Genomic DNA, 21127 nt, shown 5'->3' on the forward strand with positions numbered 1-21127 from the left:
CATGGTTTTGATTTAAGTCTATAAGATGTCCTATACATTGGAACTAGTTTAATATGTTAGAAGAGTTGTTTGTTGATTCGCGAATAAAGGATTATGTCTTTTACGCGCAAGTGTTTACTTATTATTAAGAAAATGTTAAAACAATTATCATAAAAATAATAAAAAATAAATTTGCGGGTACATCTTTATAATTACACCGTTTCTTTTAAGAAGGAAAATATTTCTTTTGAAATACTAACTTCTTCAAAAAATTAAACATGTATTTGCACACCTTTCAAACTTCCTGGTTTTATTACAAATGTTTTAAACAATGCATTATTCATCAGGCTAGGTATTATTGTACTAAAAATGTTTGGGTATTTTATTATATATATCTCGACATAAGAGTATTTTTTAAGGATAGTGTGCGATTTGGACGATTGATACAGAACAGAACAAAACATCATCAACAATGATTGATTCACTAGGACTTTCAGTTGTTCTTTTAGGACGTAAGTAGAACTACATAATACATGTACATATATGTATAAATACTATTATGATAAAGTTGTTAATAGATAATTAAAAGATTAGATTAAAGGCTTATCTATTTTATGACTAGAATGAAGATTTCTTTAAAGCAGCACGTCACCAGATTCCTACTAATTTTCATGAACTGTTTATAAAAAAGGTAAATCTTTTCAAGTTCACAAAGACAGTTATTGCAAAACGGCACTTAAAATCTACGAAAAATACCAGAAATTGGTCAGAATATGTAAACATATTCCTTGTTATTTTAGTCATGCAATACAAATACGGTGATGAAGACTGCAAAATCATTCATTCAACGCATATAGCATGTCAATTATTACTTGACTCTTTTTACTTTTCTTAATATATAAGTACGTATATTCTTCTCAACTTAGTTTGTCTTATTATATAATATTTTGGCTCATATGGATGCACGCAGCTTTAAATAAACACAGTTTTTTGGTTTTCAAACTGACTATGAGAGTCTTTTTTGTAGTATTTTCGATATAATCATTGTGACAAAAAACTCGTGCCGTTTGGGGAATATGTGTGTAAAAGAAGCACTCAATATTTACATTGTGTAAATGAAAAATGATAACCAGGATGATTTCAGCTTAAGTTATTTTAATTCATTTGTACAAATTCACATCTAGTTTAAATTGTTTTGATTCGTTTGTACTAATTCACATTTAGTTGAATTGTTTTGATTTATCTATCCCAATTCATATCAAGTGAAATATATACATAATTGTTTATGATAAATACGCACTTGTATTTTGAATACCTTACAGTTTCAGTCATAACGAGAGGCGAAAATATTACGTGCAACACTTCATGCAAACGTGGTCCCGATAATACAACAGAGACGTGTAACACAACTACTGGTGAATGTTTATATGGCTGTACCGTTGGTTTCGCTGGACCAAATTGCTCATATAGATGCCCAGATTCATGTTTACACCCAACAGATAATGAAACTGGGCCATGTGACCATATATCTGGGGAATGTTTACATGGCTGTGAAGAAGGCTTTGCAGGACCAAACTGCTCAATTTTATGTCCAGAGAATTGTTTATCAGATGGAACAGACACGGATATATGTAATGAAACTACAGAGCAGTGTTTATTTGGATGTAAAGATGGGTTTTATGGCTCAAACTGCACAAGAAGGTGTTCTGATGTAGATGAATACTGTGAACAATGTAGTGAAAGAAAGGGTGATGTGTAAGTTTTTTGTCTTATAGAAATTTTATCATAGCATTCTATCACATCAAATAAAATGGTAAAATCTATCAACATACACTTTCATACATATACCCAATACATGCTTGACTGATTTATCAAGCATAGATTTGAGTTGCCGAGGAACCTCATGACTTAGATTACTAATTGAAATTAAAAGTAATGTTATATGTTGTAGCGGAATTGAATGCAATAGATGTGTAAGGAACTTCTATCTGCCAGCGGGGAGATGTCTATCATGTAACTACTGGTGTGCTTTTTCACCTACAAGTGGTGAGCCGCTTTGTAGACAAAAGGATGGCTATTGTAATCATGGTTGTAAAACAGAACGGTATGGTATCACATGTGGACGTCGCTGCAGTTCTACGTGTAATGATGAGTGTCACAGGGAAACTGGTAATTGTATCATAGTTTGGAGACCTTTCTGTTGAAAATGTGTAAGAGTTAAATCGTTTACATATACATGCACAGTGCGTTAACTGGAGTGCAGGTATTAGTTACCCGCACTCCTGAGCACGCCCATTTATTGTTTCATTGTTGCTTGGGTTCACTTATTGTGACGGCAGAGAAAGGAAACGCGACAAAATATGATGCTCGTTCATTGGTTACTTTTTCCCGGGGTTTCATATTGTGACAACAGGGAACGTTTTTTTATGTTTGACTATGATACAAAAGAGAAAGAACACCAAAACACTTGGCAATCTGATAAATACTCGGGTGCTACGCCCCCTCGTACAAATCAGATAGCCTCGTGTTTCGGTGCTCTTTCTGTTACATAATTTACAGAAAAGGAAGTATTTAATACTTTGTTTATAATTTTCTTGATATGTATAGCATTTGTTAATCGCAGACAACAATTAACATGATACTGTCTATAAATCTCACTGGTCATTCATTGAAAAGAGTAACTTGTGGTAGTTATATCCATTGTATAATATAGCTAAAACTACTTTAATACACTCAAAATTTAATTTAGAAAGACATGCGTTATTAAAAATATTTTATTGTTATTGTAAACTTTTTTCAATGCGAGGTTCTGTTGCGACCGGACATATTTAGTAGTTAATCGTTAATTCCAAAACAATTAATATTCCAGATCCGGTTGAATCGTGTTGAATTGAATTGAAACCAGTAGAATACTTTATCTTTTAATTTGGCAGTTGATAAAAATAATGCTATGCTTATACACATTATTTTATACATTTCTATTACATGAAATTGTATGAAACATAGTAGATACACCTTTTCTTAATAAAACATTTTTGTCAACTTATCACGCTTAAGTCGTATTGATGTTTAAATAATTGTTACATAACAAGTATGAACGATGGATAAATTCGTATAACAGACCATATAATTCATATATATTGAAAATCAAAGACCATAAATGATTATTTAATTAATGACCTTATAAAATATATAAATAGTTTAAACAATAGCATTTAATATGGGCACATTTCTATAAATATTTGATGATTTAGATCTTCGCTCTTTTACCACCACTTTTTAATAGCAAGGAAAATTTACAGAGACATGTACAATGCTAATTAAACGTTGACATCCATGTTGTCTGTGATGTCATTTTAACCAGACAGCAACAACTTTATTAAACTAATCAGCAACGAAGCATTATCTAAATATGGTACGAAAACGAAACATACTCTCTATTTCGATTTACCATTTGATATTCAATTTACTTAAATATGTTTTGCTAATTATTACATACATATATTTCTCTTTTCTTATAGGAATGTGTTTTGATTGTAAATTTTCAAGCTATTGTGGGCCAACTTGTGAAATACAATGTCAAGATGGTTGTTTACTTCAACAATGTAATCAATCTTGTCAATGCGTTCATGGGTGTACTACTACCCATTGGGGAGAAACATGTTCGATCGTATGCAATTCAAACTGTATCAAACCATTTAGTACTAAGGAAAGAGTGTGCAACGCTTTGAATGGGACATGCTATTTAGGATGTGTCGGAGAACGATTCTGGAAAAGTCAGTGTAGTGAGCCATGTTCTAGTAACTGTATCAACGGCATATGTAAGCATTACTCCGGGCATTGTAAATATGGCTGCACGAGTAACAGAGTCTATGGCGGGCGATGTGATACGCCGTGTAACAAAAACTGTAATGCTGGTACTTGCAAAAGAGAAGACGGATATTGTGATCAAGGTTTTACTGTTTTTGGTTTAGTTTAAAGTCATATCAAAATTTGGTAAAAGTCATAGCAAAAGTCCCGCAAAAGTGGGAAGGAAGGCTAAGATACCAATCTGTGTACTGTATGTGTATTTAAATTCGCGGAAGCAAATTTTCGCGGAAAGGTCCACTTTGGGGGTCTATACAAATATTCGCGCTATTTTGAATTCGCGGAGTTGACTGCCAAAAATCATGAATTCGCATAGACCACTCAGGTTAAAAAATGGAAAATTACTGTAATCATCGTGGGAGTTCACTGTTATTTTCAATACCAGGTGTCAAACAATACTCTATTGTACATGTACAGAAAAAAGACATTGTCTAATGGACAGATTATAGCAAACAAAAGAATGCCCGTTACGTGCATAATTTTTCACAGTTTGCGTCATAAACGTCTTGACATCTAATTAGATCATGTTTTAGTTTTTCTGAACAAACAATTAAAAAACACAAACATAAACGATTTGAAATGATGAATAACTTGGAAAACAAAACACAATTACTCAGTAAAGATTTAAAAAAAAATGTGAAAGCATATCACACACTGATATATATTGTTCTACAGAAGCGCGAAAATATGACTATTAAGAAATTGTTGGTGTAGAAATATTCGCGCTAAACATGAATTCGCGGATCGAATGTCAACGCGAAGATCGCGAAAATTTGAAGCCCGCGAATATTTCTACACATACAGTATTTCAGGCACTAGTGGGCATCTGTGAAAACATACCGATGACCCTAAAACTAGCTGAAGAGCTTCCTTACATGTAGTTACCAAAGTCCCTGGCGGATTCGGAACCTTAGCGTTTTGTGGCTGGTGGTTCAAAGTCAGCGACTATAACCACTCCTTCTATTGTTTGTATATACGCTTTAAATTGTGAAATGATTATCTGTAAAAAACTGTAATGATAAAACATGTAACAAACTAATGGTTACTCCTCATAGGTTGTAAAGAAGGAATTTACGGTAACAATTGTGCAAATAACTGCAGTTCAACATGCTTAAATCAGAAATGCAATAGAGTTGAAGGCAGCTGCACAGACGGATGTATCTCTGGATTTGAAGGACAGAAATGCGAAAGAGGTAAAATATTACATTTTAATGTATGATTGTTTGCAATTATGTGAAATGATTATCTGTAAAAACAGCAATGATGATACATGAAACAAACATAATGAATACTCCTCATAGGTTGTAAAGAAGGAAGTTACGGTAACAATTGTGGAAACAACTGTAGTGCAACATGTTTAAACAAAAAATGCAATAGATTTGATGGCAGCTGCACTGACGGATGTATCACTGGATTTGAAGGACAGAATTGCGAAAGAGGTAAAATATTACATTTTAATGTATGCTTGTTTGCGATTATGTGAAATGATTTTCAGTAAAAATTGCAATGATATTACATGTAACAAACATAATGATTACTTATATAGGCTGTAAAGAAGGAAGTTACGGTAACAATTGTGAACATAATTGCAGTGAGACATGTTTAAACCAAAAATGCAATAGAGATGATGGCAGCTGCACTGACGGATGTATCGTTGGATATGAAGGACAGAATTGCGAAACAGGTACAACCTTTACCTTTTAATGTATGATTTTCTGAAAGCTCTTAAAAGACAATTTAGTTGAATAAATGTATACTTTACAATAAATGTTTTAAACGTTTTTATGCCTCCGCCATATAATGGCTGGGGCATATAGTGTTACCCTGTTCCGTCATTCCGTCCTTCCGTCATTCCGTCCTTTCGTCATTCCTTCATTCTGTCATTCCGTCATCATCAGTTTCAGTTCATTATCTTAGTAACGGTTGCACACATTCAACTCAAATTTAATATATGGATATGTCATGAGAAAATTCAAGTCAAGTTCGAATTTAGTCATGGTTTGATAATTTTTGGCAGAGTTATGCCCCTTTTACTATGAAAATAATATGAAATTTTCAGTTTCAGTTCATTATCTCCCCAACAGTGTTACATATTCAACTCAAATTTGACATATGGATATGTCAAAGAAATACGCAGATCAAATATTAATTTGGTCATGGTTCGATGAGTTTTGGCAGAGTTATGTACCTTTCACTTTGAAAAAAGAATTTTTCAGTTCCCATTCATTCGCTCCCCAACAGTTGTACATATTCAACTCAAATTAAAAATATAGATATGTCATGAGAATGCATTGGTCAATTTCCAATTTGGTCATGGTTTGATGATGGCTGACAGAGTTATCCCTCGCGAACTTTGAAAAAAAAATCAGAAATTTTAAGTTTCAGTTTATTATCTCCCAAATGGATGTACACCGTAATTCAACTCAAATTTGACATATCATGATATAGATACATCTTAGGAATAAGCAGTTCAAGTTTGAATTTTGTCGTGGTTCAATGATTTTGGACAAAGTTATCTCCCTTGAATGTTGGAAAAAAATTGAATTTTCAGTTTCAGCACTCATATTTTTGTTGAAATGTATGTAGACATTAATTTGGCTACAAATATGCAAAATGCAATTTAAAAAAGGGTAACACTGAATAGTTTCACTGCCTTGACCTTTGTTAAAAAATGACTTGCGTTAAAATTGAAAAGTTTTAAGGGCTTTGAACTTAAAATGAACAAAAATAATATGTGCAAACAAATTTGGAACTAAATATTATAATATCTGAAATTTTGGCTGCATGCGGATGCATCCGTGGCGTGACGACACGTTTCTAGTTTCCCAGTTGTTTTCAGTTAAAGATAAAATCTTCCATTCAATTTCAACAGTGCCTTTTCAAATACACAGCATCATATTTTCATAACCTGTCTGCCACGGACATAAATGTTGTTTAGTCAAGTCTGTATACATAAAACTTGTGTTTGACAACAGTAGGTTGTAGATTAAATTATAATGTCCAGAAAACTATTCAAGAAAGCTTGTTAGGTGGATTGATTGCTTAGACAAAAATGGGTTTAACTCGGCGTAAAAATGTAAAAGAACAAAGAAAAGATCTGTTTGAACGACGAATGAAGCTTTCAGATAGACCTTTATAGAAATATGACCTCTCAAAGTAAAAAAAAATCTTACCAGAAAACTTTCCTGAAATAAACAAACTATCATATTTCTGTCATAGTTTTCATTAATTTATAATTGACTTTTATGTGATCTTACTTATCCGTTTATAAACCTTCACTAGAATATTTCTTTTAGAAACAAAAACGGTTGACAAATCCTTACTTGGGCTTGCTATCAGCGGATGGACCTTGTGTGTCATTCTTCTGGCGTTTGTGACAATAACAACAGTAAGAAGAAGACTGAGAAAGTCTAAAAGTAATGTTTTCAATTGTATTCAATTTAATACTTTTTATGTTTTTCCTTCAAACAAAATACAACATTTCGACGCATTGTTATTTCAAGCAGCTCGTTTAGATTTTTCAAATTTTATATCTTTTTACATACATGGTAACTTTGTATTGTGTAATGGGGCTTAATGACTTCATGCAGGTTAGTTGAAATATATACATGTATATATAGAAGAAATGTTTAAAATGTTGACATAGCAAATTTCAGATTCTTGAGAAAGGATGCATATTTTGAGATTTTGAATTGTATGTTGATAGGGAACAAAACCAATGCAGAAGAGGATACACAAGCCCAAATAAGGTAAAATAAACCAATATATGGTACATGATATCATTCGTGGACCTGCATGCATGATGAAACAACATTTAGCATCCTTTATTCTATTTTTCATTGACATTATTAATTTTTAAAGATTTCCTAGCTCTTGATATTATATAAATATTATAAAATCTGCTTATCGGTATCTATTGTTTTAATTATAATTTTCAACATTTTATGGGTAATTATTTTTGGCAACGTCAACGACAACATTCGTATACGTCGGTTGAAGTCATTTTTAGAAATAACGTTAAAGATAGTTTTCTAATGCCTGCAGTTATTTCTAATGTCTACATGACATTGTATATCAATATTTGTCCGAATTTCGGGCTTCATAAAAGTTATGTTAATTAAATTTATCATATCTTAAAACTGTATATCTATGATATACAATATTTCGTTTTTATTGCATGTTGTTGTCAGCCCTTTTTTTAAATAAACAATGTATCACTTATCCGTTATTCAAAGCTTGGTATACAGAAAATAAAGGTTTAACAGCATATCTCTATAGCGATTTGCAAACATGTACTCATTAGAAATATAGACTAAACACATGCAATATTGTCATTTGTTCATAAAAACATTTCCTATTCCTTTCAATGCATTTATGCTGTCATCATGTGTAGATAAATTCCCACAACGAATATTTGTTTTATTGTCTATAGAAATCAGCAAGTATACACAAATTTACAGCATGGTCAAGATGAGGATGATGATAAGGCAAAGTATGAGGTCCTGAGACTTGGGACAGGTACACGTTCTTAATTGATTATCAAGATGAATATCTAAATATCAATTATAAGATCATATTTACAACAGCTTACTTTTCTAATGTTCACAAGAAATATGTAACTGTTTTGAGATCTCAATTTGTTTCAGTACAAAATCATTGTACCAAGAGGAGTCCAATTAACGGGTGTAAGTTTCGGGCGAATAATTGTAAGCAATTGATTTTTTAATTATATACATGTACAAATATTTATTGATTTTTTATTTGAACATATTTAATTGCCAAAATAAGAAACATATACATACATGTAAAGACAGTTACAATACAATGGTATAACATAATTGGCAAAAGGGTTGACCCACAAGTTCTCTCAACATTAGCAACGGGTCTTCCCTTAAAGATGAAACTAAAGACTTGTACTGGTTTCAGTTTAAAGTAACAGTAACAAACTCTTTCTACGCATATTTACAAACAAGATATTTTACTATCAAAGAATATTTTCTTATTCTAATACTCTTGCAGAGAACACTACTAGAGAACAGGTTGATTACGAAAACAGCGGCTTGTGATCAAACATTAAACAAGAAAAAGATAACAGACTGGCTGCGATGAAGTGATGTTGCAATTGTAATATACAAATCTTAATCTTTACCACAAAACTGTGGTAAAATTTGTCCATGTGAAAATATATTTTCAGCTTTTGCCTGTATTGAAATGTAATAAATGAGCTCGCATGTGCGGAACAAATTTATTCAAATACCTATGTGATGATGTTTAAAGTAATAATTTACGCTTCTTATTGAAAATGTAGACTAGTTATGCATAATAGATGCTAATAATGCAAAAGGTAATATTATAAATGTATGTAGACATTATACATGTATTTGCACAATTAGTTACTTTTTATGATATGGATCCAATGTGAAGTACATGCTACTTAATGACATGAAGAAAATGCCCAATTAAAGCCGATAAGCTTTAGATACATATAAATAAAGTCTTTAATTGAATTAAACATAGAAAAAAACACAATGCATAAAGAAGTGAATGTAGAAATATTCCTATTTTAGAGAGAACATTATTAATTTTTTTCATTGTCGGTTTTCTTAAGACTGGAAAGTGTAGTTTGTACTGATTCTTGATCTGTAGTACAGTACAAGGGAATACCTCTTAAGTTGGGAGGTACATCTTCAACACACTTCTTTATTAGAACGTTTATCAAAGGCGAGACAAACTGTCATTTTTTACATTTATATATCATAATTTACCAGATTGTGTTTTGAATATAGTCGGTGCAAATTAGCTGCATAAAGGCTCCGTTGTTTTGTTGTAACTAACAATAATTTTTGGTCCGTAGACAGTTAGTTTCTACCGTGACTTCTGATCACCATATGATGGTTGCCATCCTGTTCCCGTTACTTTTTTGGTAAAACCGTTTGACCACTGCCTATCAATAAACATTGCTAGATGCGAATATATTGAATGTCGCATTGCTTATGTTATTTTTACCTCAGATGCCGACGTATAGTTTGCAAAGCATAAAAATTTTCTTTTGATTTTTTTTTATTTAAATTGTATATAATTATATGTATTCAGTTACATTACTAAATTATCAGGTTGCTTTTAAAATCACATTAGCTTGTTCCTGATTTCACAGATTGTTAGGGGTATATGATACTCTCATTCTCTAAAAATTTATGCTACTGAGATCTCATGAACTCGCTGTCTTTGAAGTTAATAATTTAATGATTTGATCTTGCTACAAAACACATATCTATCGATGTATGATAAATTATTATAGTAGGGATTGCTTTAGGTTATATATTCAAATTACCAAATGTCAAAATATCTGTTAGCTTAGAGTGTCATAGAAAAAGACATTGCAGACAAACTACGCAGATTACTTCGTTCCTGGTGCCTAGAGTCTCTATTTTGTAACATCAAAGTGAAACTAATGTTGTCTGTTGAATGAAAGTGAAGACAGACATACAGAGGAGTATATCTTGCTTCATGTGAGAGATAATACAAATACTGATAAAAAGGATAAAGATACAGAAATAAACTACTTGATTTATATCGTATGTCTAAGGACCAATTCCTAATCCCAGGTTTTCATAGAGTGCTTATTTGTCGATATAGTCAATGTCAATGGCCGTTGCAAAAATCTATTAAACATGTAATGAATGCAATTATATAACACCCTTCGAGCCGTTCCGATTCCGATGGCAATACTTTACTTTCTTTGCTAGGACTGTGACGAGGGTAAGAACCTATTTGAGAATTATCCTAAAAAAGGTTGGCAATATTAGCAATGTACTCGTACACAAGTAATATACATCAAATCGATTGGAATAAAATTGAACCTGAATGTAATCATAGAAAATAAGAGGTGTCAAAGGGCAATAAACATGAACTCTAGAATGAAATATTACCATTGTTTATTGTTAGATATAAAAATAATCCTGTTTGATTGTTTGTATGTCAATTTTAATACTTGTACTCAGTCTGTCTTATCACAGCGGAGGATCCACCAAACCGACTTTCCTGGATAAGTAACAAGTGAATACCAAATTTATTTCATAAGTAACCGACTATTTATGTCACATGATTCTTGGATCGACAATGAAAAAAAAATGTCTTTAAACTAAATATGTTGGCTATCAATATTCGCGGCGAAATTTTACCTGGACTGTGGATAGAATAAGCCATCTCTGGCTTTCTGATCGCTATTGGACTTACCTGACCAACTGGCAATTGGTACAACACATTTTGGTTTTGAATATTTATCATATTAAAGCCCAAGTTATATACTTGTAATAACATCATGTTTTTACCATGTTTACTGTAATCTTCTTTAAAATTTCTATTTGATCGGTGCTAGGGGCAGTTGACGATCGATTTGCTATATATCTGCCGTCCGCCGTTTAGTAGCTGATTGTACATTTTCAGATTTAAAAAGTATTGAATGATCTAAAAGCCTGGATTATATTTATAATAATCAGGAATGTCGGAATATTTTATTCAAGTATCGACCTGTTTTTATTAGATGTGACTGTATCGTTACAATACCATTTTTGTGAAACGAAAACTAACAATTAAATATATAACATTAGAACTAGTAGCTTTACTGAATGAGAGCTTATTACAGCAGAGCTAGATATAAATGTCAAAAGTTAGAACATTTTGTTAGCTTTAAATCACTTTATAAAGAGGGCAAGGCATTTCTTGTATACATATAAACCTACATAAAGAATTTAATGTGGTTTTTTATCGTAAAATTATTAATTCAGTGCAATATCGTAGGCGAAGTGTATAACAACCGCTTAATATAGCAAGAACTTATTTTTACTCATTGCAACCTATTCATTGCACATAAAAGAAAATAGAATAGATTTAGAAAGAAGCATTTTAGTGCTAGGTGTCCTTTTACTTATATCAATAATTTATCAATGACAACAGGACATAATTCAGCCCAGAAATTATTACAAAATGTACCAATTATAAAACCGCATTTGACCACATGGTAACTGAATATATACTTCCATTAACATTAGTAAAACCAACTGTATTATGCCCAGATAATTGCCTAGAGCAACACCAGTTCTAAATCTGCATTAGATACTTTAAAATGTTAAGAACAATTTGGTTTCCACAAGCGCCAAACGTGCAAACATAATTCCTTCTTACAGGTTTTTAAGAAATTTCTTTGTTTAAAATTCGAACGATTATTAACTGCATGCAATAGACATGCAGACTGATTTAGTTTAAAATGTAACAATATATTATTGCATGTTTTAAATTTAATATGATTTTATCGATATTATAATTTTGTTTTTCATTATTTAATCATGTCTCATACTTAACATAACTTTTGATTTGATAAGAATGTGTGCGTTATTTGCTCAGTGCCATTAGTTTTATTAAATAACGATGAAATTAAGTCAGAAATACAAACACCTAACACATGTGTTCGTTCTTGGTGCGGTGCCTAAAATCGTATATAGTTAAAGAGGAAAGACGGGCTTATGGTAAAAACAACACAGAGACCATGGGAATCAAAGCAACCATAATCACAACAATGTTTCTTTTTCTTACATTTGACACAAGTACTGGGTAGTTAAGGGAAGATTAGCTTCAGCCTATCGGCAAATCAGTAAGAAAATACGATTTTACCAAAGTCAGTACTTTCGAACTTTTGATTTGATAATAATGTGTGCGTTATTTGCTCGGTGCCAACAGTTTTATTAAATAACAATAACAAAGTCAGAAATACAAGCAACTATATACGATATTACCAAAGTTTTTAACAAAAGGGTCACGTTGTTCGTATCGATACTGATGGGGTTCTAATATTTTTAAGTTTTCACAAAATGTGGAGACTCATTTTTGACGTCCTAGTGCATTAAATGTGTAAGTGCATATCAAAGTGCCTGCAAGCTTTTATCCTGTATTGAAATATTCCGAACACAGAAAAACTCTCCGATTATTGGATACGAACAAATGATCACATAACAATGATTCATCAGGCGTCTCTTCATCTTAAGAATAATGACCAGGGTGTTTGACAGTCATTTCAGTTCGTTAAATTGTTTCCATTATGCTGAAACAGTTTTGCTCCTCTTTTATCGCAAAACGATTACTTCAAATTTACATCAAAACACACCATATTCAATCTACTAAAATACTCAATTAGTAATCTTAGGAGAAACATTACCGAATTGACATTTAAATGCCTAAAGCTTTGAATATGAAACCAGAACAAAATAGCTATCAGCTAAAACATTTAAAACATGCATATTTGTGAGTAAATATAAGACAATTTCCAATAGGCTGGAGTACTAGATAGTTTCTGTGAGAAGACATTTTAAAACTTTATTGATAGCGTAGAAGTCCCGAGTGAACTTACTGTTTTATTATTTTCTAGAAATATATCTATAATAAGGCATTAACTTATACGCATGCCAGTAAAACAGAATAACCTGTTTCTTATTACAAAAATGGCACATCATTTTCAACAACTTAAGTGCCTGTCTTTTTAGGATATAATACGATTTAAAATTGAAACACTATTTCAAAGATATATATTAAACAATTAAACTAATCTGGGTTTATATTTTAGGAGTCTTTGTATTTTTGTTCTTGTATGACATACATGTATATACATGTATTTCTACGAAATAACCCAGTCAATAATTTCAGGTAAATTCATAGTCAAGTGAAGTGTTTAATGTTTTGATCGTTGTACAGTTGTGCACACCAGCCCTTTACTAGTATACTCAAAATTTAACAATAAACAAGGATCACATTTATAAGAGTTTTATTTTTAAAAAAATGTAAGCATAGCCTTGCCCAATTGTTAAGCAAATCTGCTGCTCTGCATATACGTAACGAAATCTGAAAAAATATGAAAAGAAAGTGAAAAAACGCAACCGTGAAAACACGAAGAGACGAAGTCTTAAACGCGAAAACAAGAAGGAACAAAGACGAAAGTGCAAAAATTATGGACATTAATTTCTCGCGTTTTGTGTCATCGTTCTGTTGCGTATACGTGGTTTCGTGTCCTTTATCAAGTTTTTATCTTTGTCCCTTCGTCTATGTCCTTTCGTGTATTCGACATTTTGCGTTATTCATAAATGATGGCCCTTACAGAACACAGTAGATATAAGTTTCAAAACTTTACGAAACAAACCTTTAACAGGCATCGACTAAGTGCATAATTGTATGTTACGTCAGGTATAAATTATACACGATATATATGCAAATGATAAGAGGGGCTATCGTCTATTCAGTTTAAACAAAGAAGGGTATTCAATTTCATTTTAATTTAAAGTATTATAAACCCGAGTTGTAACTTAGTTTCCTTTGTGTCATTTTTGCCTTTTTTCAACTGTGATAATAAAATGTACGTCAGTATACATGACCATTGTTTTGGAGTAATTTTTGAAGAGCGAGAGGAAAATAAAAAAGTAATCAAGCGGATAGAGGAGAGAGGATAAAATGTGTGTTTTATTAAATACTTGTACAACTGCTTCGGAACCGTGCTAAAGGAAATAATGGTGTAAGTTTTCTTGTTGAATTTTACTTTACTATATATGCATCCCTTTACACGGTTGTAAGTTCCTAGCTTAAGATGTGACAACTACGGGTTTTCGAATCTCGGTCCAAGCGTTTAAGAAAAAAAATGGATGGTTAAAATGTTTTATAATTCTTGTTTATATATCTTTGAAGATCATGTTTTTATTTACATGTAAGTTTAAAAAGATGTCCTACATAAAGGCACTGATTTAAGTTGTTATAATAGATTATCCACTGTTGATTCGTTGAATAGGGAGTACATTTTCACGCACAACTGCTCACTAAATTTTAAAAAATGATAAAAGAAATGATCTCTTACATATTAAAATACAAATTTGTGTTTTGCGGGTAGATTTATATATGCTGTGTTTTAATCAAAAGAAAGATTTACTTTTGAAAAAAGACATTTGATATTTTCTAAACTACCTGGTTTGATCCTAAACGTCATGCGTAAATCGTGAGTTAAGGTAATGCTATACCGCTATACCGGAGTGTTTTCTATATTTTACTATTTATATATATATATGAAATATTTAGATGTAGGACTTGAACGATTGACGAAAAGGCAGAACATTATTCAACAATGATTTTGGCACTAGGACTTTCAGTTATTCTGTTAAGACGTAAGTAGTAATGTAATTTACATTTAAAATAAATCTATTTTTTTTATCAAATTGTTGTTTTTTAAAAATCTTATTGATAACATGGTATTTCTAAATTGACCATGTTGAAAAAATATAATCGTATTATTATGTTTATCAAAGAGAATAGTTTTTTTATATACAACTGTGAAGTATTTTCATGATAATTGTTTAAATTTTGCGAAACGACTGCATGTTACATATAACTATGTAAATGAAGCATTTTTATTAATTTCAACATTTAAAATGAAAACAGGAAATAATGATATCAGGGATCATATCAGTTCAAAAATAGTGTTGATTTATTTTCGCCTCATTCACATCTACATACAAAACATGGTGATAAATAAGCATTTTAAATACAGTTTATACATTTTCAGACATAAAAACAGAAAGCAGAAAATATTACCTGCAACACTTTATGCGTTCAAGGTCCATTGAAACAGCGGAGACGTGCAACACAACTACTGGTGCATGTTTATATGGCTGTAACGTTGGGTTCGCTGGACCAAATTGCACATATAAATGCCCAGATTCATGTTTACACCCGACAGATAATGAAACTAGGACATGTGACCATATATCTTGGGAATGTTTACAAGGCTGCAAAGAAGGGTTTGCAGGACCAAACTGCTCAATTCTATGTCCAGAGAATTGTTTATCAGATGAAAGAGGCGTGGAGATATGTAATGAAACTACAGAGCAGTGTTTATTTGGATGTAAAAGTGGTTTTTATGGCTTAAACTGCACAGGAAGATGTTCTGATGTAGATGCAAACTGTGAACAATGTAGTGCAAGAGATGGTGATATGTAAGTTTTTAGTCTCATAGAATTTTTTCATTTTATTTTATACCATACCAGATTTGAAAACCTATATACTTGTAACTTTAATTTATTATATTGTCCATATTATAACATAATACATACATTTTATTGACCTGTGCATAGAAACCATTCTTTGAAAAATGTGACTTTAGTTATTACATGACTGTATAGAAAATGCAAATTTAGTTGACGATTTACCATCTCAAACGAAAATGCATAACATATATTATTTGTTAGAATAAAAATAATATTTTATGTTACAGCGTAATTGAATGCAACAAATGTATCCAGAACTTCTTTCTGTCAGATGGAAAATGCCTATCTTGTAATTTCTGGTGTGTTTATAAACAAGGCGAGCCGGTATGTAGACAAAATGATGGTTATTGTAATCATGGTTGTAGACAAGGACGGTATGGTATCACTTGTGGACGTCGCTGCAGTAATACCTGTAAAGATGAGTGTCACAGGAAAACTGGTAACTAATATGCTTATTTGCAATAGGAAGTAGTTAATGTTTTGTTTATAAACAAAAGTTCTTGATATTTATAGCATTTGTTAATCGCAGAGAACAATCAACATGATACTGCCTATAAATCTCACCGGTCATTGTAACTTGTGGTAGTTATATCCACTGTATAATACGACTAAAACCACTTTAATACACTTAATATTCAATTTAGAAAGACATGTCGTTATTAAAAATATTTAATTTTAAATGTGAGGTACTGTTGCGACCACACATATTTAGTAGTTAATCGTTAAGTCTCAAAACTATTAACATTCCCAATATGTTGAATCGTGTTGAATTAAATTGAAACCAGTAGAATAGTTAATTTTAAAATTTGGCAGTTGATGAAAATAACGCTATGATTATACACATTATATACATTTCTATTACGTGAAATCGTATGAAACACAGTAGGATACACATTTTCTTAATAAAAACATTTTTTGTCAAATTATCATGCTTATGGAAACGGGAGTAGATCATTTGACATACGAAATTTCGGCAAAGAAAATGAGAAAGAATTGTGTTTGATTGATGATGACAAAGAAACTTTCGAGATGTTAACTCTTGTTTTACCCGCTTAAATCATATAATGTTTAAAGTAACACAACAAGTCTTAACGATAGATAAATTCGTGTAACAGACCATATCATGCACATATATTGAAAATCAAAGACCATTAACTAATAAATGACAATATAAAATATTTAAATAAATTTATACGTTTGATAAGCATTTAATATGGGCACGTTTCTTTTAATATTTTGATATAAGCAAAGTAAATGTTTTAGATCTTTGCTTATACCACTTTAAAATAGCAAGGAACATTTTCAGAGACATGTACAACGCTAATTAAACGTTAACATCCATGTTTTCTTGTGATGATATTTTAAGAAGACAGCAACAACTTTGGAGAAGTTTGTGAAACTATTCAGCAACGAAGCATTACCTTAATATACTACGAAAATGAAACGTGTTCTCTCGGTTTCGGTTAACTATTTGATATTCAATTTACTTGAATATGTTTTGCTAATGATTGCATATATATATATATATGTATTTCTTTTTTCTTAAAGGAATGTGTTTTGATTGTAAATTTCCAAGCTATTGTGGACCAACTTGTGAAATACAATGTCAAGATGGATGTTTACTACAACAATGTAATCAATCTTGTCAATGTGTAAATGGGTGTACTGCTACCCATTGGGGAGAAACATGTTCATCCGTTTGCAATTCAAACTGTATCAAACCATCTGGTACTTATGGAAGAGTGTGCAACTCTTTGAATGGGACTTGTCTTTTAGGATGTGACGGAGAACGGTTCTGGAAGAGTCAGTGTAGTGAACCATGTTCAAGTAACTGTGTCAATGGCACATGTGAGCATTACACGGGAAACTGTAAAGATGGCTGCACGAGTAACAGAGTCTATGATGGGCGATGTGATACACCTTGTAACAAAAACTGTTATGTTGGTACTTGCAAAAGAGAAGATGAATATTGTGATAAAGGTTGTACTGTTTGTTTTTAGATTTTGTTTTAGGTTACACCGATATTTGGTAAAGGTCATGTAGTGACATTCCAGCTTAAGTTGGGTAGGAAGGCTAAGATGTCCATCCGTTAATTATATCAGTCACAAACGGGCACCTGATTAGGTCACCGATATCAAGATAGCCGACAATGTAGAAAAATGAAATAGTCCTCTCTATAGATAGCTAGCTAGTAAGCTTCCTAACGTGAAGGAATGAAAGTTCCTGGAGCATTCGAACCCTTAGTGTTTTTGGGTCGTTGGTTTGAAATCAGCGACAACGAAGGCCCTTATATTGTTTGTATATACGCTGTAAAATGTGAAACGACTATTTGTAAAACTGCAATTATAATACATATAACAAACAAAATGTTTACTGTCTCATAGGTTGTAAAGAAGGAAGTTACGGTAACAATTGTAAACATAACTGCAGTGCAACATGTTTAAACCAAAAATGTAAGAGAGTTGATGGCAGCTGCATAGACGGGTGTATCTTTGGATATGAAGGACATAAATGCGAAACAGGTAAACATTCACATTTTAATGTATGATTGTCTGAAAGCTCTTAAAAGACAAGTTAGTTGAATTATTGTTAACTTTACAATAAATATTTTTTAACGTTTTTCCCCAGTTGTTTCCATTTAAAGTTAACATCTACCATTCAATTTCAACAGTGCAATGTTTCGCCTTTTCAAATACACAGCATTATATTTTGATAACCTGTCTGCGACGGACACGAATGTCGTGTAGTCAAGTCTGTATACATAAAACTTGTGTTTGACAACAGTAGGTTGTATATTAAATTGTAATTTCCGGTATACTATTCAGGAAAGCTTGTAAGGACAGTCGAGACAAAAATTCGTCTAACTCGGCGTAAAAGAGTAAACAAAACCAAACAAGAAAAACAACAACAACAACAAAAAGCAAAGATGTGTTTTTGTTATTTTTTAAACCAAAAACATCTTTTTTGAACCCAGAGTGAACGTGCAAAATTGCATTTTATAGGGGTATTTTCACTTTAAAAATTTTTAAACACAACTTTTCCAGAAAAAAAAAACCTTAAATTTAACCCCAAAAGTTTAATTTTTTTTCAAAGGTTTCATTTATTTATAATATATTTTTAATTTTTACTTCTTAAACCGTTTATAAAAAACACTAAAGTTTTTCTTTTTTTGAAATCCAAAAACCCGTTTCAAATTTCCTTTTTCTTGGGCTTTTCTTCAGCGATGGCCTTTTGTTGCATTCTTCTTGGGGTTTTTGATAAAAAAACAACCCTTTTAAAAGGAAGCCTTTGGGCAGTTTTAAGAGAATACTGTTTTTAAAATTTTAAACAATTTTTTTTTTTTTATGAATTTCCCTTTTTACCAAAAAAACGCATTTTTGACGCAATTTTTTATTTTTAAACCAAACTCTTTTTAGAATTTTTATGAAATTTTAAAAATTTTTTTTTAAGATACATGGGAAATTTTTTTTTGTGGAATGAGACCAATTTAGATGAAATATATAAACATAAATAGGGGATATTTATTTAAATTTTTTGAAAGCAAGTTTCAGATTCTTGAGTAAGGAGGCATATTTTGAAAAATTGGGAATTTTTTTTTATAGGGAACAAAAAAAAATTCAGGGGAGAAAAACACAAGGGCCCCCAAATAGGTTTAAAATTTAAAACCCAAAATATGGGATTTTGAAAACATTCGTTTTTCCCGCAGGGATAGGGGAAAAAACCTTTAACAAACCTTTATTTTTGTTTTTTTTATTAACATTAATAATTTTTTTAAAAAAATTTCCCAGCTCTTCATTTTTATATTAAAAAATTTTTTAAAAAACTGCTTATCGGGACTTTGTTTTAAATTTTAATTTTTTAAAATTTTATGGGTTAATTTTTTTGGCAAAAGGTTTAACGACAACATTCGGTATTTCGTCGGTTGAAATTTATTTTTAGGGAAAAAACGTTAAAAATAGTTTTCCCAAGCCTGCAGTTATTTCTTTAAAATTTTACATGACAAATTTTATTAATTAAAATTTAAAACATAATTTTTCTTAAAAACTGTTTCTATGGGTATACAATAAATTTTGTTTAAAATTTGTTGTTGTTCCCGCCCCTTTTTTTTTTAAAAAAAATGTTTTCCCCTTATCCCCTTTTTTCAAAGCTTGGGTTCAGAAAATAAAAGGGTTTTTCAGGGATTATTTTAAAGCGATTTGCAAAAATGTTTCTTTATTTAAAAAATTTTAAAACACATGCAATTTTTTTCATTTCTTTTTATAAAAACAGTCCTATTTTTCCCAAAGGGATTATCGGCACCCCTGTTTTAGATTTGATTTTCCAACCAGATAAAAATGTTTTTCTGTCTATTTGAAATCAGCAAATTTTACCAAATTTACAGCTGACCAAGATGCGGTTTAAAAGATAAAGGCCCCCGTATTTAGGGCCCGAAAACTTGGGAAAGGGACAAGTTTTCCAAGGGTTGGTTTTCAAAATGAATCCTAAAATTTTAAATTTTAAATTTATTTTCAATAATTTGATTAATTTTTCAAAAGTTTTTTTTTTTCTCATTTTTTTTAAAAAAATATTAACTGTTTGAGAAACTCAAATTTTTTAGTACAAAATATTTGGGACCCAAAAAAGGGTCCAATTTTAAGGTTTTAAGTTTCGACCAAATAATTGTAAAAAACCCCGATTGTTTAATTATATACATGTACAAAAAATTTTTTTTTTTTTTAAAAAAAATTTTTTGCAAAAAAGAAAAAATATACATCATGTAAAAAACAGAATAATCAAAAAGGTAAAAATAATTGACAAAAGGGTTTTATTCACAAGTTTTCTCAACACTAGCAAACGGGGGCCCTTCCCCTTAAAGGTATAAAAATCTTTTAGGTTTAGTTTTGAGTAACATAAAAATGCCTTTTTACGCATATTTAAAAACAAATGTTTTTCTGTATAAAAAAAATTTTTTTTATTATAAATTCTTGCAGAGAACACTACTAGAAAAGAAAGATTTCGAAAAAAAGCGGCTTGTGATCAAACATTTTAAAAGACAAAGGAAAAAGACTGACAGTGAGAAGTGATTTGCATTTGTAGTATAAATCTCAATTACAAATGTAATTGCAAGGAGATTTTCCATATTAAAGATATGTTCAGTTTTTGTTTATATTAAAAGTAATGGATGAAATCGGGTATTCGGGAAAGAATTAATTTTTAAAAATTTACTG

The 21127-nt window shown here is 31.1% G+C and overlaps 1 protein-coding gene across 1 annotated transcript; it reads left to right on the forward strand.

Annotated features, from left to right (window-relative positions):
* Positions 1-419: 419 nt before the first annotated feature.
* Positions 420-18442, forward strand: LOC132714757 (multiple epidermal growth factor-like domains protein 6; the record flags this gene model as incomplete). Its single annotated transcript, XM_060697676.1, has 13 exons — positions 420-491; positions 1302-1734; positions 1931-2148; positions 4884-5039; positions 5148-5285; positions 5393-5530; positions 7143-7262; positions 7553-7595; positions 8279-8364; positions 15440-15869; positions 16148-16359; positions 17469-17900; positions 18305-18442. Coding segments are annotated over exons 1-13 (2584 nt in total), but the record flags the coding sequence as incomplete, so codon positions are not given.
* Positions 18443-21127: the final 2685 nt, after the last annotated feature.

The sequence above is a fragment of the Ruditapes philippinarum genome, unplaced genomic scaffold (genome assembly GCF_026571515.1).
Source record: "Ruditapes philippinarum isolate M1 unplaced genomic scaffold, ASM2657151v2 ctg9554_1_1_1_1, whole genome shotgun sequence".
Taxonomy (NCBI): domain Eukaryota; kingdom Metazoa; phylum Mollusca; class Bivalvia; order Venerida; family Veneridae; genus Ruditapes; species Ruditapes philippinarum.